The sequence below is a fragment of the Rhagoletis pomonella genome, unplaced genomic scaffold, assembly GCF_013731165.1.
Source record: "Rhagoletis pomonella isolate Grant_MI unplaced genomic scaffold, Rhpom_1.0 Rhpom_scaffold_00007, whole genome shotgun sequence".
In the NCBI taxonomy this organism is placed as follows: Eukaryota; Metazoa; Arthropoda; class Insecta; order Diptera; family Tephritidae; genus Rhagoletis; species Rhagoletis pomonella.
In genome coordinates, this window is record NW_023458561.1 from 25,717,508 (window position 1) to 25,737,445 (window position 19,938).

Sequence of the window (19,938 nt, forward strand, 5' to 3'; positions counted from 1 at the left end):
TTATTTTATTTTATTTTATTTTATTTTATTTTATTTTATTTTATTTTTTTCAATAATGGAACTTTTTCTAGAAAAATCTCATAGTTTAATAGTTGAGTTATTGGAAAGAAATTACACCTATTGTAGCACGTAGAAATTTCGTGCACTCAGCGAAGCGAGTTTCAATTACAATTAATTTTCTTTCACTTTCAATTATTTCGATTGCACAATCAATTTACTTTCCACAATCGTAACATGAATTTATTTAATATTTATTTACAAATAAACGGTATAAAATATGTAAGCTTACGCCTCTATTTACAGCAGAATATAAGTATTTTTAAAAGGAAAAAAATTGGCATCAAAGTTCTTATTGTGCTCCAAAGGTAAGTAAAACGCTTAATTATTATATATGTACCTACTACGTAAAAAGTTATGCGCTCCACAAGCGCATCAATGCATATGCTCTACACACATGTGCACCTACTTATGCACACTTAAACAAAAATATTTTGCTGTAAAATGAAAATGCTTTTTCTCTTATGCACGTTTTTTTGTTGTTACACTTGAAAGTGAATGCAAAATAAAATCTTATTGAACTCAATGATACACTTTTAAGTGCAGTTTTATTGCACCCGATTTATTTCAGTTTGCTATGAGTTCAATATGTGCGTATGCATAAATTCATATGAAAGTACTTATGATTTGAGAGAGCAGTTTCTGCTTGTAGCTTCACATTTTCCTGAAACATAAGTATGTGCTTATTTAAATGCATATATATATATATGTATGTACACACGCATGTTTGCGTCCAATAGTTTTATAGCATCATACGCATTCAATATTTTTTATTGCAACTTACAATATTTCTGATCACTGATGCACGCTGTTGTTACATTGCAAATTTGAACATTTAAAATATTTGCATATTTAGTATGTGCAAAGCACTCTATTACCCATGACAACTGAAGCACAAAATATGAAATATCCGAAATTGCTTCTACATTGTCTTAGATGACTACCTTTTGTAGAATGTATTAGAATATATGTAAATTTAACTAGGCACAAGTGTGGATTTATTTAACATTTCAACTGTACAGGCCGACTTAAATTGGAATTTTTACGGAAAATAGAAGATACTATCGAAATTCGTTTGTTAATTCTGCACCTTAGGAAATAATATTTATTGAAAAAACCTAATAAAATTTATTTTGATTAATATTCTTGCAAATTTTACTACAACTTACAGTTCACAATTTACTATTGATAGAAAATTTCACATATTTCACTAAAATTACCATGCGGTTATATGAAAATGCAATTTAAAAATTATTCATTAGCGGTATACCAAATTATAAATATTCTTCTTCTTTATTAGTACTGTAACCGCCTAGCGATTTTTGCCGAGTCCAAAAGAACACGCCAGTTGGTTTGGTTCTGTGCCAACTGATGCCAATTGGACCAAAGCTCTAAAATAAATGCGATGCGGATTTTGGAAAACGCATAGAAAAATCATAGAATACACAAAAACTATAGAAATCATAGTTTTTGAATTTCTTCCCCATTTTCTGTCTGATTGCCAGCCTGTTTCGCACCGCTCAGCACGCTTTGGACATTTGACGTTAATCACATAATATGGAAGAAAAAAATAATTAAAAGTCAACCCGAATTGTTACTTTACTTAAATCAGCTATAAAACTGCCTACCTAATATTTTTCTAAAAAAAAAATAATTTTTTTTTTTTCAAAATATTTGTGTAGCATTTGAGATATTTGTGTGACAATTTACACGACAATGTTTCACTCTGTGTTTTTGCACAATCTCTTTTAAAAAAGTTTTCAAAGATCTTTTTGCATTTACACGATTGACATTTTAGTGTCAAATTTTTTTTTTTGGTAAATTTTTTCGTCTACATCTTTAAAGCGGTGTGAATCGCGAACTCAAAGTAAAAATATGAGAGTGTGAATTCGATAAAAGCGAAACGTCAAAAAACTCTTTGATTTCGCCAACCGTGCGTGCATGCCAACCCCTAGTAACTACTTTTTGTTATGCAACTAGTTTTTGTTATGTAATGTTTATTACCAGGAACGGGAGATGTTCTTGAAAATTGCTACGTTCTCTGGACTTGATAATAAAAAATTTTATATTAAAAAATAAGACTTCAAAGATCATGCGCAACAAGTCGTTTATACCTTTTTTTTAGCTTTAATAAAATCGGTTGAAAACTTAAGGCTCTGGACTATTTTGAACAATAAATTCCAGTTTTTGAGCTAGCGATTCTGCTCAGTGACACGGGGTAATAAATTAACATATTTTTATTATATCTTTTTTTTATAATTTTAGTAACTCATAAATAAAGATTAATTATACATACATAGGCATAGAACGGTATTAGATCTCCAACTTTTTCAAATCTTCTCGTACTTTTTCATGTGACGATTAATAATGCAGTTAGTCCGATTTCTGTCAACGCAAACTTTTTAAAATTTGTTGTACTGTGTTATAGATAAATCTCAATTTTGACTATTCTAGAAAAAAAAAATTACTACAACAACAAAATGCTTTTGCAGTTCTCCTCAAAACTAAAGCTGTTAATGAAAAACTTTTCATTTCGTATCGGAACTAACCCACAAAAAATTTATATATTTGCGAAACTATAAGCAAAATATAGTAAAACTGTTTATTAATTTTTCTCTCTGACGTCAGAATTATGTTTTAAGGATTTTGATTTCAGAAATAATATTAATTTTAAAATTGTTAAAAAAACTTAGTGCAATGTAGAATGACAATGTGGGTATATTATAAGAGAAAACTTTTTTTTTTTTTTAAATGGATATGAAGAATTTCCTTTAAAATTTTGTCCTAGAAAATGCTGAAAATTTTGCAATACTTATTTCGTCGTTAATATATGTTAAGGACTAATGGCCTTATTCATACAAAATATAGTAGCTTTATAGAAGGTTTAAAAAATAAAATTTATTAAAATGCATTTTCATTACCTATTTTTCCTTGTTAACCAACAAACTTTAATGGTTCTAAACTTTACAGAATTTTCTCTATGTACAGGAATACAGAAATACATATATGTATATACAAATGTTCAACACACCACGCATAATTAATTTCACATAACCTTTTTTCTGATTTTTTTTGCACTGTCATCACTTTTTCGTACATATCTACACTCCTCCAGCTTTTAACTCACGCATCCGTACATCCGCCAATATGTTACTTTTAATTGCAGCAGCAGAGGATAAATGCAAACATTTTGCCTTTTTCAACACAACGAAAAAGTTGAGATCATAAAAGGAATTATTAGCGGAACAACTGTTTAATTATATTAAAGCAACAATGAAAACTATTATGGTGTGGAATGAGAAATTTGGTTAAGAAAGGCAAAAAAAAAAAACAAGAAAAAAAGAGAAGGTGAACGCCAGGAAAAGTAAGAAATGAAAATAAAACAAAAGAGATGTGTGGCAGCTGCCAAGTTTTATCAGAGAATTCACAACGCAACGGCACTACTGGAACTAAAAGTGGAAGCCAAATTTAATTTAACAGCAGGATGTAGCATATTTGCAGGCGCTATGCATCGCAGTAGGCGGCGGCGGAGACCATAATTAAATATACATACATACATACACACATAGCAGGTGACGCGTCACGATGGTAGCACTAGCAGTGGCGCTGGTAGCGGGAGTTGGAACTCCAAACGAAAAGTCCCGCACCGCGAAGAATGTGCGCGTGAACTCAAGTATTTATTAATTTTGCGCTTCTTCGGGTGTGGCGCGTGGTTTTCGTTTTCCTCTTCTTTAGATATCCTTGCTTTGTTGTGGCTTTCTTGTCCATGATATCTAAGACTGCCTGTAAATGCCGCACTTTTGTTTTTGTGCTACCAAAAATTAACTTCAAAAAGCATTGTCACGCAACGTAGACGCCACAACAATAATAACAAAAACGCTAATGCACAGAAAGCGTAATTAACTTGCCACAACGATGTGATAATGGTTTGTTTTCATTAAACGGTTTTAATGCGTGAACGAACGGCTTAATTTTTTTGGGAAAAAGAGGAAGGTTTGGAAAAAACAAATATAAATTATTTCTCTTGGTAAGTTAATAAAAACCATAGCGACATCAAACCAAACAAACGGTTTACCAATTAATTGAATGTATTTGTTTTTTAGTTTAATTAGTCTAGTTATACCTCTAATAAACATAAAATGGTATTGTAACTTTGGTCCGGTATTTTTTATATAAAACATACATAAAATAAGTAAATCGCAATGATTTAAAGAATAACTGAGTCGATTTATAAGGCAACACTGGCTAAGATAGTTGAAAGTCTTTTGTAAGACAATTGAAGGACAATAGGTATAGTTTGAAAGATTGTATTTATTTGTGGTGAAAAGCTCTTTTGACAAAAAACACTGGTACTTTGCTCTCACTCCTTTAACAGCCGCAATGGCGTAATAAGCGAACCAATTAAACAGTCGTAATATGAAGTACGGAAAATGAAAGCTAACGAAATTCGCCATAAACCGCATATACTTACATCACTTTCCGATTGTTTGATAGTTTCTGAGAAATTAAGTAATCATCGAGACTTTTTGGTTTTTTTCTTATGAAAAAAATAAAATAAATAAATTCAAACTCTAACAGGGAAAAAATTAAAAAAAAAAAACAGTTTCTTTGACATTTTTTTAAATTTGTATTAAATTCAGTTCCCTTACAAAAAAAAACAAGGTACTAACGAAGAAAATCAATGGGTAAATAAAGAAGAAATGAGTGGTCAATTGAAAATGTGCAAATATCTGGAATACATACATATATACAGTTTATGGAGAATTTCGATAGCTTTCATTTGCCGCACTATTACGATTGTTCCATTGGATCGTAAGATATAATTAAGTGGAACCACTTTTTAAGCTAAATAATGGTAAAATATTTGGAAAACTTATCCGTGAAAAAAACTTGGTTTTCGGAATCACCGTGCAAAAGGAATTGGATGATGAATAAAAAAAAAAAAATAAAAATTTGTGATCCAGTGTCAGTGTGTAAATTTTATTGTTCTAAAAAGTGTTTGCATATATATTGTTTTTAGTTTCATTTAATTTTAAGATTTTTTTGTTTTAAAAATAAACATATTTTTTAATTTAATTTAAATTAATTATTAATTAATTAATTAATTTTTAATTAAATTTAATAATTTAATTTTTAGATTTTATTCTCTTGATATCAAAAATATTAATTTTTTATATACATAGGTATATAGATTATTAATTGCGTATAATTTTTTGGAAATTATTTTATTTGATTTCCTTTTAATATTTAATTTTGTTTCTTATTTTAAAAAGATTTTTTTACCAACCTCAAAAAAGGAGAAGTTTCTCAATTCGTCTGAAAATTTTTTTTTTTTATTTTTTTTTATGTATGTTACCGCATAATTTTGGACCACGTCAATCGATTTCGATAATTATTTTTACAAAGGTGGTATCTCAGGTGTGGTCCCATACTAATTTGGTTTAGATCCTCTCATTGTATCACGAAGAAATTAACGATAGTCTTAAATTTTTATATGGGAACAGAAGTCGGTTCTGTTTTTTGCTTAACAATTACTTGTTTTCATTTAATTTTTAGAATTTTTTTTTCTTTTCTTAATTTAATTTTTTTTTTTTCAATTAAATATTAAGATTTCTTTGGTTTATAAAGAGAACTCTTTTTAATTTTACACTTTTTTCAAGTTTTCAGATTTTATTGCTTTAAAAAGAAAACTATTTATTTTCAATTTTTTTTTAACCTTTAAAAAATTTTAGTTTTAATTTGGTTTTCTTTTAGTTTTAGATTATATTATTTTAAAATGAACATGGTTGTTTTTAATTTCATGGAAGTTATTTATTTTTTTCCTTTTATTAATTTAATTTTTTTTACTGGTCAGTGTTTATTATTTCAAAATGGAAATGTATATTTTTATTCAATTTCATTTAATTTTAAGAAATTTAATTGCCAAAAAAAAAATATTTTAAAGAAAATTCTATGATTTTTTTCACATAGAGTGCTACATTTATTTGTAACTAGATTCTTTAATTTTTGGTAACTTAAGAGAGACTTACGCACAATAATTCAATAAAGGCATTACTCTGGCTCAACTTGCAATTAATAACGAATATTTAAAAAAAAAATCAACAAACAAACAAACAAATTTTTTTCCCACCATGGCGCACCATAGTCTGGCGATGACACACTGTAGTAATTTCTTATGCTAAAGAAGTTTAATAAACTACTTAAAATTTCTCTTAGCGGTCTTAGCTTATCGCCTACCCCTATTTGCAACAGAAATTTATGCCCCTTGTATTATTTCGTTTGGAAAGAGTGAGACTAGCTATAATATATCAGAGTCAAAATTCACCCAAACGAAATACTGGCAACTTATTCTTGATCGCTTTCATTTAGAACTGCATAATAAGCTATGTATAAGCTAAATAAAAATACAGCTGCAGTCCCCTCTATCATCCCCGATTCTGCCATAAATTCAGATTTCAACTCAAGCTGACATTATTCTTCCGCATATTGCTTTTTCTGTAGTATGAGCTAACTTATATATGTATACTATGTATAGTAGGCATATTGTGACTCATAAAAATGTAAAAAGAAATAAAAATTGTGAAGTTCACTCTGAACATAATTTATATTAATATTCATACAAAATCAAAGCAAATGTAATTAAATATGCTTGGTTTGCCTTTTGGCTTAACTATAAATTATGCAATCATCCGCTAATTTTTTGATCAGTTTCGTGTATTTTTTGCGTTTATGAAAGTCTGAATAGCTCACTCATTACTCGTAATTTTTAATTATTTAGGTACATACATACGCATGTAGGTAATGGAGTATTATTGTATAAAACCAAATTTTGATAAAGCGAATTTTACTGCTAAACATGGAGAGAAAAAATTATGACAAAAATTATGAAAAATACAGTAAAATAAACAGAGAGTTAAACTTTGTTTCAGAAAAAAATGGAATTATTATTTATGACCAACGGCAAATGAGATGTAAATAATTCATATGATATAGAAATTGCTTGCTTATGAGCCAAAAAAAAAAAATTATTAAGTTTATTTTTTCGCAGATGAGAATTTATTATTTATTTGTTGGGGTGAATTAGAGTGGATGTAGTGAGCTTTCCGGTTACGCAGTTACACAGTTTCCCGATTGGTATTTCATCATGCCTGTCCAGACATTTGGCGCAGGGGAGTGGACAAAGAGTAAATTCGATGAAGTGGCTTTTAGAGTGTTCAAGATAAACATTATGCGGTGACGGAAAGAACCGCTGCATGGGCTTTATGATGAAATACATATATGTATATAAATAGTAAATCGAATTAAGATACAGTGGCTGTGCTGGTTAGGCCATGTCGTAAAAATTTATTGGATTACTCCAGTCTTAAATTGTATTCGATATGTCATCCGCTGATGTGGGTAGAGTAAGCAAAATACCTCTTCTTCGCCAAAAAGAGCAAGTAGCGAAGGATATTGGCGGCAGTTGGCTTTAAAGCGGAACGACTGCATTAAAAAAGGGTTTAGTTACGTCAACTGAATATATATTTTATCAACATTAGATTTGGTACTTATAAACAAATCGAAGTCGGCCCAAACCGACTAAACAGTTAGAGCGCCAAATAAGAAACAAAAATAGAATTTGATTGAAAACCACAAAGCCCAAAATCCTACATGTATTTATTAACATACTCACCTAGTTAATTCTGTTAGAGCATCCACGGCGTATACGTGACTTTGTAGAAATTGGTACTCAAAATCTATCAAGTGTTTTAGATGACAGCAATATTGAGATACGGAGTACGAGACCGCATAACATGATTCGCCGACATGTGTGTTTGTATGTAGTAACAAATATAAACAAGCTGGCATAATCAGAAGCATTGCTAATCTGCACTACTTAACAATTACCCGATCCCACAAATCTTCTTATTCATATTTCATTATCATTTCGATTTGTTGTGGTTTATTTGCGGTCGTTTAATCACATACATCGGCAAGGTACATATGTATATTAGGATACCTTAAGAAAAAAAAATCTAAAAATTTGAATGGGATTTTTTTTTCCAAAATATTCCATTTTGGCATTTTTCAGCATCAAAAAATCTGTCAAGTTGGGATCGGCTCCATTTTTGACATAAAATACGACCAAATTTTTTTGAACCGTGTAATTTTTGGGATTTATCTTTATCGAGCGCGTGAGACGAGCTAACGTATACATATGTATGTATATGTATGCCTGCAAAACATCAACATCTAAATTTTCTACAAAATAAGGTGATTCAGGAAATTTTAAATATTTAAAATAAACTTTAGTTCGCAAAAATTCTATACAATTTTGTCTCAAAATTGTACATACTTATTATTGAAACTTATTCATAAAAATGTATAAAATATATTTTTTCAAAACCTGGTGGCAACCCTTATTTTTTCTGAAATTTTCATTGATGTCTTTACTTTGAATTTAAAAATAACAACGAGTTTCCTCATGTTGTTGATGCATTAAGATCCACCCTAATGTACATGGACAATGTTGTGTTTGATATTGCAGTTTAAGTGGTTTAATTTAGTTCAAGCGCGTTAGCGAGTATTGATTTCTATGTGAAACATGTACATATATACCAAATATTCACCCAGCATATAACGAAGGTGGTCATTGAAGACTGCGATAGATACATAAATTGAAGAGCAAATAAGACACAATTTTTTTTAGATTTAAAGTTTAGTCAGATTCTGATTAACGAGATCCTGAATAATTAAAAAATTAATTAAAATCTGAGTAAATTTGTTAATTTTTTTCGTGTAATATAATAAATTTTTTCTTTATTATTAACAAAAATATAATGCCACTATTTTTCTACTTAAAATGAAAAAATACAAAAACACGTATACATATGCATAATTTTATAGTCTTTTTCCATTAAAAAAAAAATTTATATATTTAGCAGCAATTATTCAGGTTTCTGATTAATCAGGTTATGCTTAATCAAATTTCTTATTAATAAAATAAATTAGATTTTGAGCAATAAAAATGTAATGTAAATGTAAGGATTATTCTTTGGTTCATTAATTAAAAAGGTTTCGATTAGTCAGCTTGTTCAATTAATTGATTAATTACAAATCCCTAAATTAAACTCTTTTTTATTTGGCATGAATTTGGTTGACAATGCTTTGTATACAAATATTATCCAGCTAAAAATATGCAAAATATCTACTTATATTCTTCATTCTTTGGTAATTAAATTAACACTAGTACGAAGACGATTTATAGCGGCAGCTACGAAGAAATCGGAATTGTTGCTAGGTTTATAAAATGTCATGTCAATTCCAGTTTGCCTTTGTATGTACATATGTATGTATATATTACTTTTTTTGTACGCTTAGATAATCCTAATTAATGATTGCTGAATTGTAGGCTCAGAAAAACACTTGACACAGGCACTTGTGAGGCTAGATACATACATACACTTGCGGTCACGCATAAATTACCACCACTATTTTTTTTTTAATAAGGTAGAATTTTGTAAATAAAAAAAAAAAATATTTTTTTATATAGTTCATACTATATATAAAAAAAAACCTATACAAAACAAACTTTCGAAAAAAATGTAAACAAATTTATAAAAATTGCAAACTTTATCATACAAATTTTAGAAAAATTTCGAGTATGCAGTTGTATCCGCGATAATTTTAGTCTAATAATGTGCCAGTTTGAAGTACCAAAAAATTCTGGAGGTTTTTTGAGAATTTTGTTTCGTATTTTCGCCAAAATATAAGGTATGCGTTTTATGCAAAAAAAAAAACTGCGCAAGGCCATCAGCAAAAAATTTTTCCAGCATCAACGCCAAATTCAGGCGATTACAAACTTGCACATCACTGCACTAAAATTTAGTTAGCTATAAAACTGCGTACCTGAAATTTTTCTAGAAATTTTTAATAAAAAGAAAAAAAATTTTATGGAAATATTTGATGGTGTTTTCTTAATTTTGCACAAAATTTGAAACTTTTATTTATGCATATTGTTTGTGTTACAGAGAATTATAATTAACCCTTTTTTATTAATGTACGAAATTCTACTTCATAAGTAACAAAGTTGCGGTAAATTATATGTTACCGCCAGTGTACAGGTATGTATATGTTTGTTCCCTACAAATTAACATGCAAACATACAAATAGTTAGGTACGTGTTTCGCATACAAAATAATTGTTTTTGTATTTTGCGTATTACCTATTTACCTCCTTTCGTGGTCGTCAGCTTATTTTCGCTGTCAGTGACGCTCTACTTATTTCTTTATTTCACAGAAAGAAGCATTAGTTAAAGTTACTTTTCTAAGTGAAGGCTGATAGCAAAAAAAACGCAGTTAATTTTTGGTATTCCTATTTTAAACAATTAAAGGGAACGAGTCTTGTTAATCTTTATGCCAACAGCAATATACCCGGGTATGTTTTGCGTTTCAAAACTTCATGTTTTGGAAACTGCTCATCGGTTTGACTTTAAATTTCATGATATCCTCAACAAAAGTGTTTTACGTCATATTCCCAAGTGTGCGTAGGATTGGACAGCCTGGGCCAGAGATCTGCCATTTTTCGACTTTTACCCTTGTATATGAAATCGCATACAAATATGTATGTTGATACATTTGAAACATCTTAAAATAAAATAAGAATATACTGTTAATATAGTAAGATAATACTTATAAAATAAAAAATATGATTAAATTGGAAATTACTAACTCTTTAACTACAGTAAAACCCGCTTAAGTACCTCACGAAAAATTTTAGCTTTTGAGGTACTTAGGCGGGTTGGGTACCTAAAAGAACCCGCTTAAGTACCTCGATTCGGATACTTAAGCGAACATAATTATTGATGTAGACACATCAACTTTCTTCTGATTACGTACAAAAATTCACGGTGCACAAATCATTGGTGGGGGAGGGGGTACTTATTCGGGTTTCACTGTACATTTATTTTGTATTTTGCACAATATGCAGGTTTTTCTTGTTGGGCGAATATAGAACAATCGCCCTTTGTTTTTTTTTATTTTGCCCGCACTGTCACGTTCTTCCTGGCCTCCTAAATACTGCAACATCCCATATCCTCAAAGGACCGCCGTTTATTGCTTCAATGACGTTGCGTGTAGAGAATATTCTGGTTATTCGAATATTATTAGCTCTCACTATTTCAGCTTTCGCCAGTTGCTCACTAAGTTGATGATGGAACATCCTAGTCGGATTTTAGAGGTCTTCACGTGTGGGCAATGTTCAACGTAAATTACTGGCAAAAGGTACAAATATGTACAAATGTACAAACGTTGCGATCCCTGCTTTACTCTTTCGAAACCCTTGCGCGATTCACGGATTGAACGGTAGAGGGTTTTACAAGACTTAGCGAATACAGCTATTGTGTTTATATGAGTTAAGTTAAATGTTGCTTGTACGCTATTATTATATATAGCAAGGCACTTTTTACCTCTGAAGCCTCTACCAACACCAACAAAGTATGTACTTATGCAAGTATTATCTTATTTTTCTCAGTTTCTACTTTTCCTCATTTGTTACCCTCCTGCTGGTGACAGTTTTCTAATATACGTTTAAGTAAACAGAGATAATACATTTCTACAAGTATGTGTGTACAACGTACATATTTAAATGCTAAGCTCCTTGTAAGATGTTTGTAAATATGTATATTTGTTGAACACATTAGAGGCGAATGAGTAAGCAAGAAAATTTCGTATTAGCAGATATCTTATTTAATATGTTGAGCTCAGGTACATTTTTTTGTTAACCTGCTAAGTCGAGAAAGCTTCGAGTGCAAGTAAAAAAATGTTAAAGTATGTTTAAGCATGTCTGTGTTTGTTAATTTGTGCTTGAGTTGCGTGTCTGTCTTGGGTCATGGTGAAAACTTGTCAAAGTTTGGCTGGAAAAATATGCTAAATCTAAATCTATTATAAAATAACCGACCCGTTTTTAGGCAAAGAACTTTGAAAAATGACGTTATTTTTTATTTTCAAAACCTAAGAGGAAGATAAGGTCTACGAAATGTACAAAGACAAAATGAAGATGAATTCAGAGACGAATACTAACTCGATTACAAATACAAAGACCAAAACGAAGATGAACCGAAGAACGTAGCCGAAGACGAAGAAGAATGGGAAGAAAAACACGAAGATTAATACGAGAAAGAGTACGAAGATCAAGACGATCACGAAGACTAAGATGAGGATGAAAATGTGGACGAAGACGAACGTAGACGAAGAAACCTAATACGAAGGCAGATACTACAAACTTTAGGACTACCACGGTCATTAAAATTATCATTACCGTTACCAATATCATTACAATTTTCAGAATCATAACTATTACCATTACTATTATCATTACCATTACCATAACGACATCCATTACGACTGCTATACTATTACCATTTTAGCTACCGTTACCACTACCATGACCATTACTAATACCACAATTGTTACCATTACTACCACCATTACCACTGCCATTATTATAATATTATTATATGATGACAAATTCGAAGCGGATCACTAATCGGGGACTTACTTATATAAAGAGTAGTAAAAATTTCTACAGTATGAAACGGACTAAAAGCGAATCGGAGTAATTTGACCCGGGCGCATTATTTTTTCGATAATGAAAGATGACATACGGGTCCCGGAAAGTCTTTATTAACTAATGACCAACCAAATTGAAACGGGTATTTTATGTACGTATGCAATTATTGCTGCCAAGACCTTGCCTTTGGAGAAATATATGGGGATATGGTAAATCCACGCTGAAAATTTCCAGGGAATATTGCTGGTCAAATGGATTTACTTCAGATACGTTCGCATGTCTTTAAATTTCATTTTAATGGTCAAAATGGGCTTTATAAAAAGGAGAAAGGCAAGGAAGGTGGAAGAAATTTATACATATGCTATATATGTATATGGGTGGCTACTGAAGCAGCAAAAATCTGTAAATGAAGTCCACCGAAAGCTCAGATAAAATAATACTTACGCCGCGACATTTCTATGACCAATTTGGTGTATGTTAAGATACATGAAAATCATCTCGTAGAAGAACCGCTTTTGGGCAACTTCAAAGCTTGCGAGGATTTAGGAACATTTGCTGTTTGAAAGTGAAAGTAAAAGCGAATAGCCAAGTGTAATTTAAACTGAAGCTAAAATAAAGATACAAAAAACAAGTGTAGGAGCTGCCTTGAAGAATAGTGTAAGTATGTAGAAAGTAGAAAAATAAGCAGCCTTCAAAGCAACTAAGTGGTTGGGCACTTGAAAACTGCTGAAGTATGTAAGCCATGTTTAACTACACACTTATAAGAAGGTGAAAATTACATAAGATGTGAAGGTTTCTGCATTGTGTACTGCTTCACGAGCGCTTGTTAAGTTACCAGCTTGGCAGCGATATATTTCTGTACGCAATGCTAATGATCACTTGGCAACGTTCCGTTTCATGTGACAACATTTTACGCCTTTTAAGCAAGAAATGATTACGAAATAGCAGCTGACACCACAACAACTGTTGCAAATATAAGTGTCTATAAAATTAGTGTGAAAATATGAAAACCATATTTAGTGCCTGCTTTGAAAGAATTTTCTAGTGTTGTAAAGAAATAAATCTTTTAAACGCAAAAAAAAAAAATTTCCTTTTTAAAGAATTTAAGTCCAAAAAATAAATTAACAAACAAAAAGGCAAAAAAAAAATTAAAGAATTAAGTGATACTAAAACATTTTTAACATCAAAAAAAAATAATACTTAAAAATTAAGTTCAAAAACGAAAAAAGAATAAAATAGGTTCCTCAAAGTCACAAAAAATGAAGAAACAAATATTTCCTTTTCAACAAAAAGGTTTAAAAATTTAAGAAAATTAAATTAAAAAAGAAAAGTAAATAAAATAAATTTGTAAAGCTTAAATAAAATTTGAATTAAAAAACTTCAAAAGAGGAACAATATAATAGGAGAGGTCTATAAAAATTAAATAAATTAAAAAAATATATATTTTTATTCTCAAACAATAAAATACTTATTCAAAAATGTACAGAAAACTAAATTAAAAAATATTAAAATAAGTTTCTAAATATTTAATGAAATTAAAAAATCATTTTTATTGTTAAAACAATAGCTTACATCTAAACTTTGTAAGAAAATTAAATTATAAAATGGAAAAACAAAAACAAGCTACATGAACTCAAAAATAAATATTTTTCATTTGAAAACATAAAATCTAAAAGTTAAATAAAAAATAAATTTGTAAAAATTAAATGAAATTTAATTAAGAAACTTCAGTAAAAAAAAAAATATAGTAACATAAGTTTCCAAACGTTAAATTAATTAAAAAAAAAAATATTTTTCTTTTCAAAACAGCCAAATGTCAAGCAAAACATATTTAAAAATATGTATTAAAAAATAAATAAAGTTAGTTTCGAAAAATTAAATAACATCCAAAATTATATATTTTGCTTTTAAAAACCATAAAATATAAAATTTAAAAGATATTAGGTTAAAAATAAAATAAAAAAAAAAAATGTTAAATAGATTTCTAAAGTGGAATGAAATTAAAAAAAATTTTTTGCTGGAAGCTTATGCTATATCCTTCGATAAACTAAGCCAAATGACGAGTTACAAGAAGGTTGCAAAACCTAGGCGGCCTATTATTTCAGCAGCGACGTAGTTTAGTTGGCCTTTAGGAAGGTTATTCTTTGACGCAGTAGTAAAGACACTTTAGGCCTTTGTACTTCCATAATTTACATATCAACTGCAGCGCAGCATGTTACGCCATATGCAGTTCAGTGAGTCGCCCCTATGAGGGAACTATCCTAGTGGCGCTGTATTAGGCAAAGACTTACGACACTCGCTGCCGCTCCAAGCTACTAGAGGTCATTGAATCATTCTTCCTCACGCAGGGACAAAAATGGTTGCCGCCGAGTTTTCTTAGTTGTCGACAGTCATTACCGTCCTTTCGAGATCAAATAGCGAGGCCAAGAATATACAGAGTAGTTTCCTCTCCCTAACTGTTGAACTTTGAAATCTATACCGAGACACTTTTGGAACACCAAATATATATGTACCTATGTACCTACTTAGCAAAGCTGCCAAACTCTCGTATCATAATTTTATGCTTGGCTAGTAGCTCCAGTTCAGTCACTTACTGGAATAAGAACCACCACCTTGGCCCGATAAGAGGCATATATACGAACTCACGGATGAGTTCGAAACCTAAATTTTGCAGCCACGGAACCCGACATTTTATAGGCAGGTCATTAATTATATTAATCGAGAGACAATCACCAATTTTACTAGCTCTCGCCCCGTCAATGCTGTCATCGGAGTACAAAACACACTAACCTCAGAATTCCCGAGACAAGGGACTTATGTAGTAGTAACTTATGTAATAACAAATCCCCGAAAGTGGTGACATTAGCTGTTCAAAACAGGCGTTGAAGGGCAAATAGGCTGCAGACACCGGCAAGAGGCACAATTTGAAATTGAAGGGCACTCTGAAAACCCCAAAGAAGGTAAATCTCGCCATATCTTCCAGTCATTGTGCACACACTACTTTTAAGCTCCTCTCCGGCCAAACTGTGTAAAATAGCCCTTCGTTAAAATTTGTTCAGATTTGCACAGTGTATGGATATCACAGAAATACTCGAAATTAGCAAATCGACACACGCAACCAATTCATTTCTTTTAAGGATTTTTTTTTGTTGCACAGGAAAATGCAGCCTCTTTGATGCCACATCTAAATTTAGGGTTCCCGCAAAGCTAATACGGCAGCGTAGAGTGCCCAAAATTAGAGACACAGCGACTAACTTTTGTGTAACTATTTCCTTCCGCTATTGAGAAGCGTAGCATATGCTCCACATCTGTATTATTTTTATTCACAGCCCAGACCATTTTATTGACTTGACTGAAGCTTTTGATTAATTCTTTCACAGTGATTCATACAAAGGTTTGATGGTTTTCCGCTTAAATATTTTACTTTCAGGACTGTTTGTTTGTAATTGTCTAGTAGGCTGCGCGAAATTTCCTCTTCTTCAACATGGCGGCCATCAATCAGTGAATGAAATAAATTAATGCAAGACATGAGTAACAAAGTGTGTATCATCAATCAATATGTCAAAGGTGTAATATCCTTATTACTAACAAAAGGATAGTGTTAAGTGCCAACGCACACATTGGCTTTGAATAATTAATACATACGTAAATGGCAACATTATTATACAGCTTTGGCAAAGCCTCAATCACACCAGCAATCACTCAGCTGCGCAAAACGGCCAGCGTAGGAAATGTTTACACTTTCACTTGGTTTGTGGCTTAGTGACGCCCTTGTCGTAATGAAATATGTATGCGCGTATGTATGTAGATAGGTAAGCATATATGTATGTCCTATAAATTGTTGTAACATATATCAAACTAGTCACATATTTGTATAGGTTGTAATATAAATACACTGCCGGCAAAAAGTATTGGCACAGCAAATTTTTCACAATATATGCAACAATTTTTTTTCTATTGTTTTTCGGCCAATTTTTTATAAAAATATGGTTCATTCTACAATAAAAAACATTAAAATATAATTTCTAAACTTTGTGCAAAACTCACGAAAATTCAGCTAATTTTCATGCAAATTTTTAACTTTTTAATCAGATTTTTTAGAATTTTTTGAGTATGCAGACTTCTAGCCTAAACAATTTTATTATAACAAAGTATAAATTTTAAATTAGGCTAGGAATTATCGTTGATTTTTGGCAAATTTTTTTCACGCAGTCTCTTTCATAAAAAAAAAAATTTTCGAAAATATTTTATATGGAAAAAATGCAAAATGCCTTCAACGAAAAAAATTCTCAAAAATCAATGTGATTTGTGCTTAACTCAGCACTTGCAGTTGTTTTACCAGAATTTAATGCGCTTCAACATTGCATACTCAAAAAATTCTAAAAAAGTTGAAAGTTTGTATGAAAATTTGCTGAATTTTTGGGAATTTTGCACAAAGTTTATGAATTACATTTTTAAGTTTTTTGTTGTAGAATGAACTATATTTTTATAAAAAAAAATTGGCTGAAAAATATTAGAATAAAATATATGCATATATTGTGAAAAATTTGCTGTGCCAATACTTTTTGCCGGTAGTGTATGCACATTTTAGTTAGGAAGTTATTTGAGTGAATTAATAAAGATACCTATTCATACATGTGAATACCAATGTATGGTACATACATACACATGAATTCTGCGGTGTGATTGGTGCTTGATTGACTATCACTTTAGCGTGACTAGTAAAGCAAGTAAATTGGTTTTGATTCCATAATCAGTTACATATTCATAACTATGTAAATATTTAAATGCATATTTACATATGCAGTTATATAAAAAAAAAATTTATCTCTAAAAATTTGATGTAGCTGCATATTTGAAAGTGATCTTTTGACATTCTCCTAGACTATCAATTAAGAAACTATTTTCATCATAACTGAGCCAACAAAGATATTTCGAGCATTGTACAACTTATGAACAACAACTCCTGAGATTGCGTCTCATATATTGAAAAGGTTTGTAGGTATGGAGAAAGTTCACCGAACCAAAGTTTTTAATCTGCAAATATAGTCTCCTAATAAAAGTCAATACATTAAATTCAAAGCTGCTCTTATAACTTTCCATATACATAATGAAATTCGGGAAGCTATACGAAATTTTCGAAAACAATAGAAATCTCCTCTTAACTCGACGAAGTTCCAAAAGTAAATAAACTATTTCAGTATTTTGAGGAGAGAGCATATTCTGGGAACGAGTTCTGGAAAATATTGTGGATGTTTAAAAAATTTTTAATTTCGTTCCTGGCAAAAGTTTTGTTTTAACAAATAGCATACTGTCGCACTCAGTGTCGTTTAATGATTACTTAAGGTGTTCCTTAGTAACGATTTGACAAAAAATTCCTCTCAGAGTTTGTTAATAATTCATTAACAATATTTAATGAACATAACCTTTTAACGAAAGGATATGCGGTTTTTTTATTTTTTTTTTGTTTTCAGTAAATTCTAAACATTTTAGCAATTCTTTTATCCCAGCAGTCTTTAAAGCATATATGCAATTACTTGTATTATTAAATTCCCCAATTAAGCTGCTTTCATAAAAACGAGTAACAACACCCAGAGTCTCCCAACACTTTTATGACATCCTTTCACGAGCTACTCTTTATAAAGATCACCATAAACATCATCTAAATATTCAGCTCAACAAAGCTCTATTTTTGGCACTCTATTTACCATATTTTTTTTCGCTTATTCCCTGAGCACTCATTAACTTTCGTCCACAGTTTGCCCACACTCTACGTTCTTTAGCTATTTTCACACAATAAGTTTCCGGAATGTCTTAATTGCTCTTGTCGCTTAACTGCGCCCCTTCGCAGCAACATAAATTTTCCAACAAACAAATAAAAGAGCACTCAAAAAATATATGTACGTACATACATAGTTTATCATCTAAGTACTCACCACGCCATCGCCAATGTTATGCACGGAGCAGGGTATGTGCGCGGTCGCACCGATTTGCGTCGTCACAACGGTTGAGTTCTCTGTGCCGAAGTACATGGGCGCCGCGTAGATTTCATCTAAGCCAACATTGGCACTCTCGGCTGAGCTGCCTTGCGCCACTTCGCCAAGGCTGTTGTGCTCGCCACCTCCACCTACGCCCACCACTCTATGTAGTGGGCGTGCTATGTGCTGCAACTGCAGCTGTTGCTGTTGCTGTTGTTGCTGCTGATGCTGATGTGAGTGGCGTTGTTGGTGTCGTTCATCAATTACATTTGCTGAATCAAAACTTGTTATGCTACTCCCACTTGTTTGATGGTATGGTTGTTGTAGATTCAACTGTTGTGATTGTTGTTGCTGTAGTTGATGTTGATGATGAAAGGATGATGACGCCGAAATTGAAGAGGGCGGATAAGGCATATCTGATGGGGCTGTGAAGGCGGCACTATAGCTGCCATAAAAAGTGCCATGGCCCGTGGCCGGCAATGGAGGCGGCTGTGCCGCTGTTGCTCCATTAAAATTATTTGTCACGATGGGGCCGGAAATTCCAGCCGACGCAGGTGACATAATTAAATTTTGATTTATATTTCGGTGTTGTTCATTATTAAAGTTATCCTGTGTAACGTACGAAGTAAGCCCTAAAAGAAGGAGAAATATGAAGTGAGAAAAGGGCGAACAAATAATGGAAGAGTGTTGAAATAAATGTCGGTAGAAATTTAACGAAGCGGTCAACTTAAATAAAATATGAGGTTTGGGTTAGAATTTGGTGGAGAGAAAAACTGAAATATGCCTGTAGGACGCCCGTTTATGTAGAATTGAGTTATTAAGTTAGATTGATAAATGTGCTAAGAGGTGCGTGACGCACGCTCTTTTAGCTTTTGACTTATGATTCTCACTCACTTCCTGTTATTCATAATTGACATGTTTAGGGTAAAACTGAGCTGGGCGGTATTTTATAAATTATTACGTTCGGCAATTAATGAAAGCATATCAAATATATTTCACTAATGTACTGGTTACCTCTATGCTGTGATGCTAATTAAGAACGATTAAATATGTATATGTATTTCATAGCCCAAGGCACATTTACACGGTGGAAAACATATTAAGAGACGTGGAGCTAAGACAGCGCAGAAACGTTAAATTTTTTCTTCCCACTAACCGTAAGAGAACCGCATAAATTCGACAGCCACAGCTGGGCAGCTATATAGCTGTGCGGCAAACCAGTTAAATCCCATGGAGTGGGAGAAGGTTTCGTTCGATCACATGCCAACGGAATTAACATCTTTACGCAAGGCCCAGCCTTACAAAAGAATGATGCAATGCCTTAGAAGCCAACGGAAAATTTCCTATAATTATT

The 19,938-nt window shown here is 31.5% G+C and overlaps 1 protein-coding gene across 1 annotated transcript in view; it reads right to left on the bottom strand.

Annotated features, from left to right (window-relative positions):
• Positions 1–19,938, bottom strand: part of LOC118743752 — a 66,080-nt gene that overhangs the window by 45,376 nt on the left and 766 nt on the right. Inside the window, exon 2 of the mRNA XM_036476514.1 lies at positions 18,543–19,216. Coding sequence (XP_036332407.1) covers positions 18,543–19,216 — 674 coding nt within the window. The remainder of the gene's footprint in view (positions 1–18,542; positions 19,217–19,938) is intronic.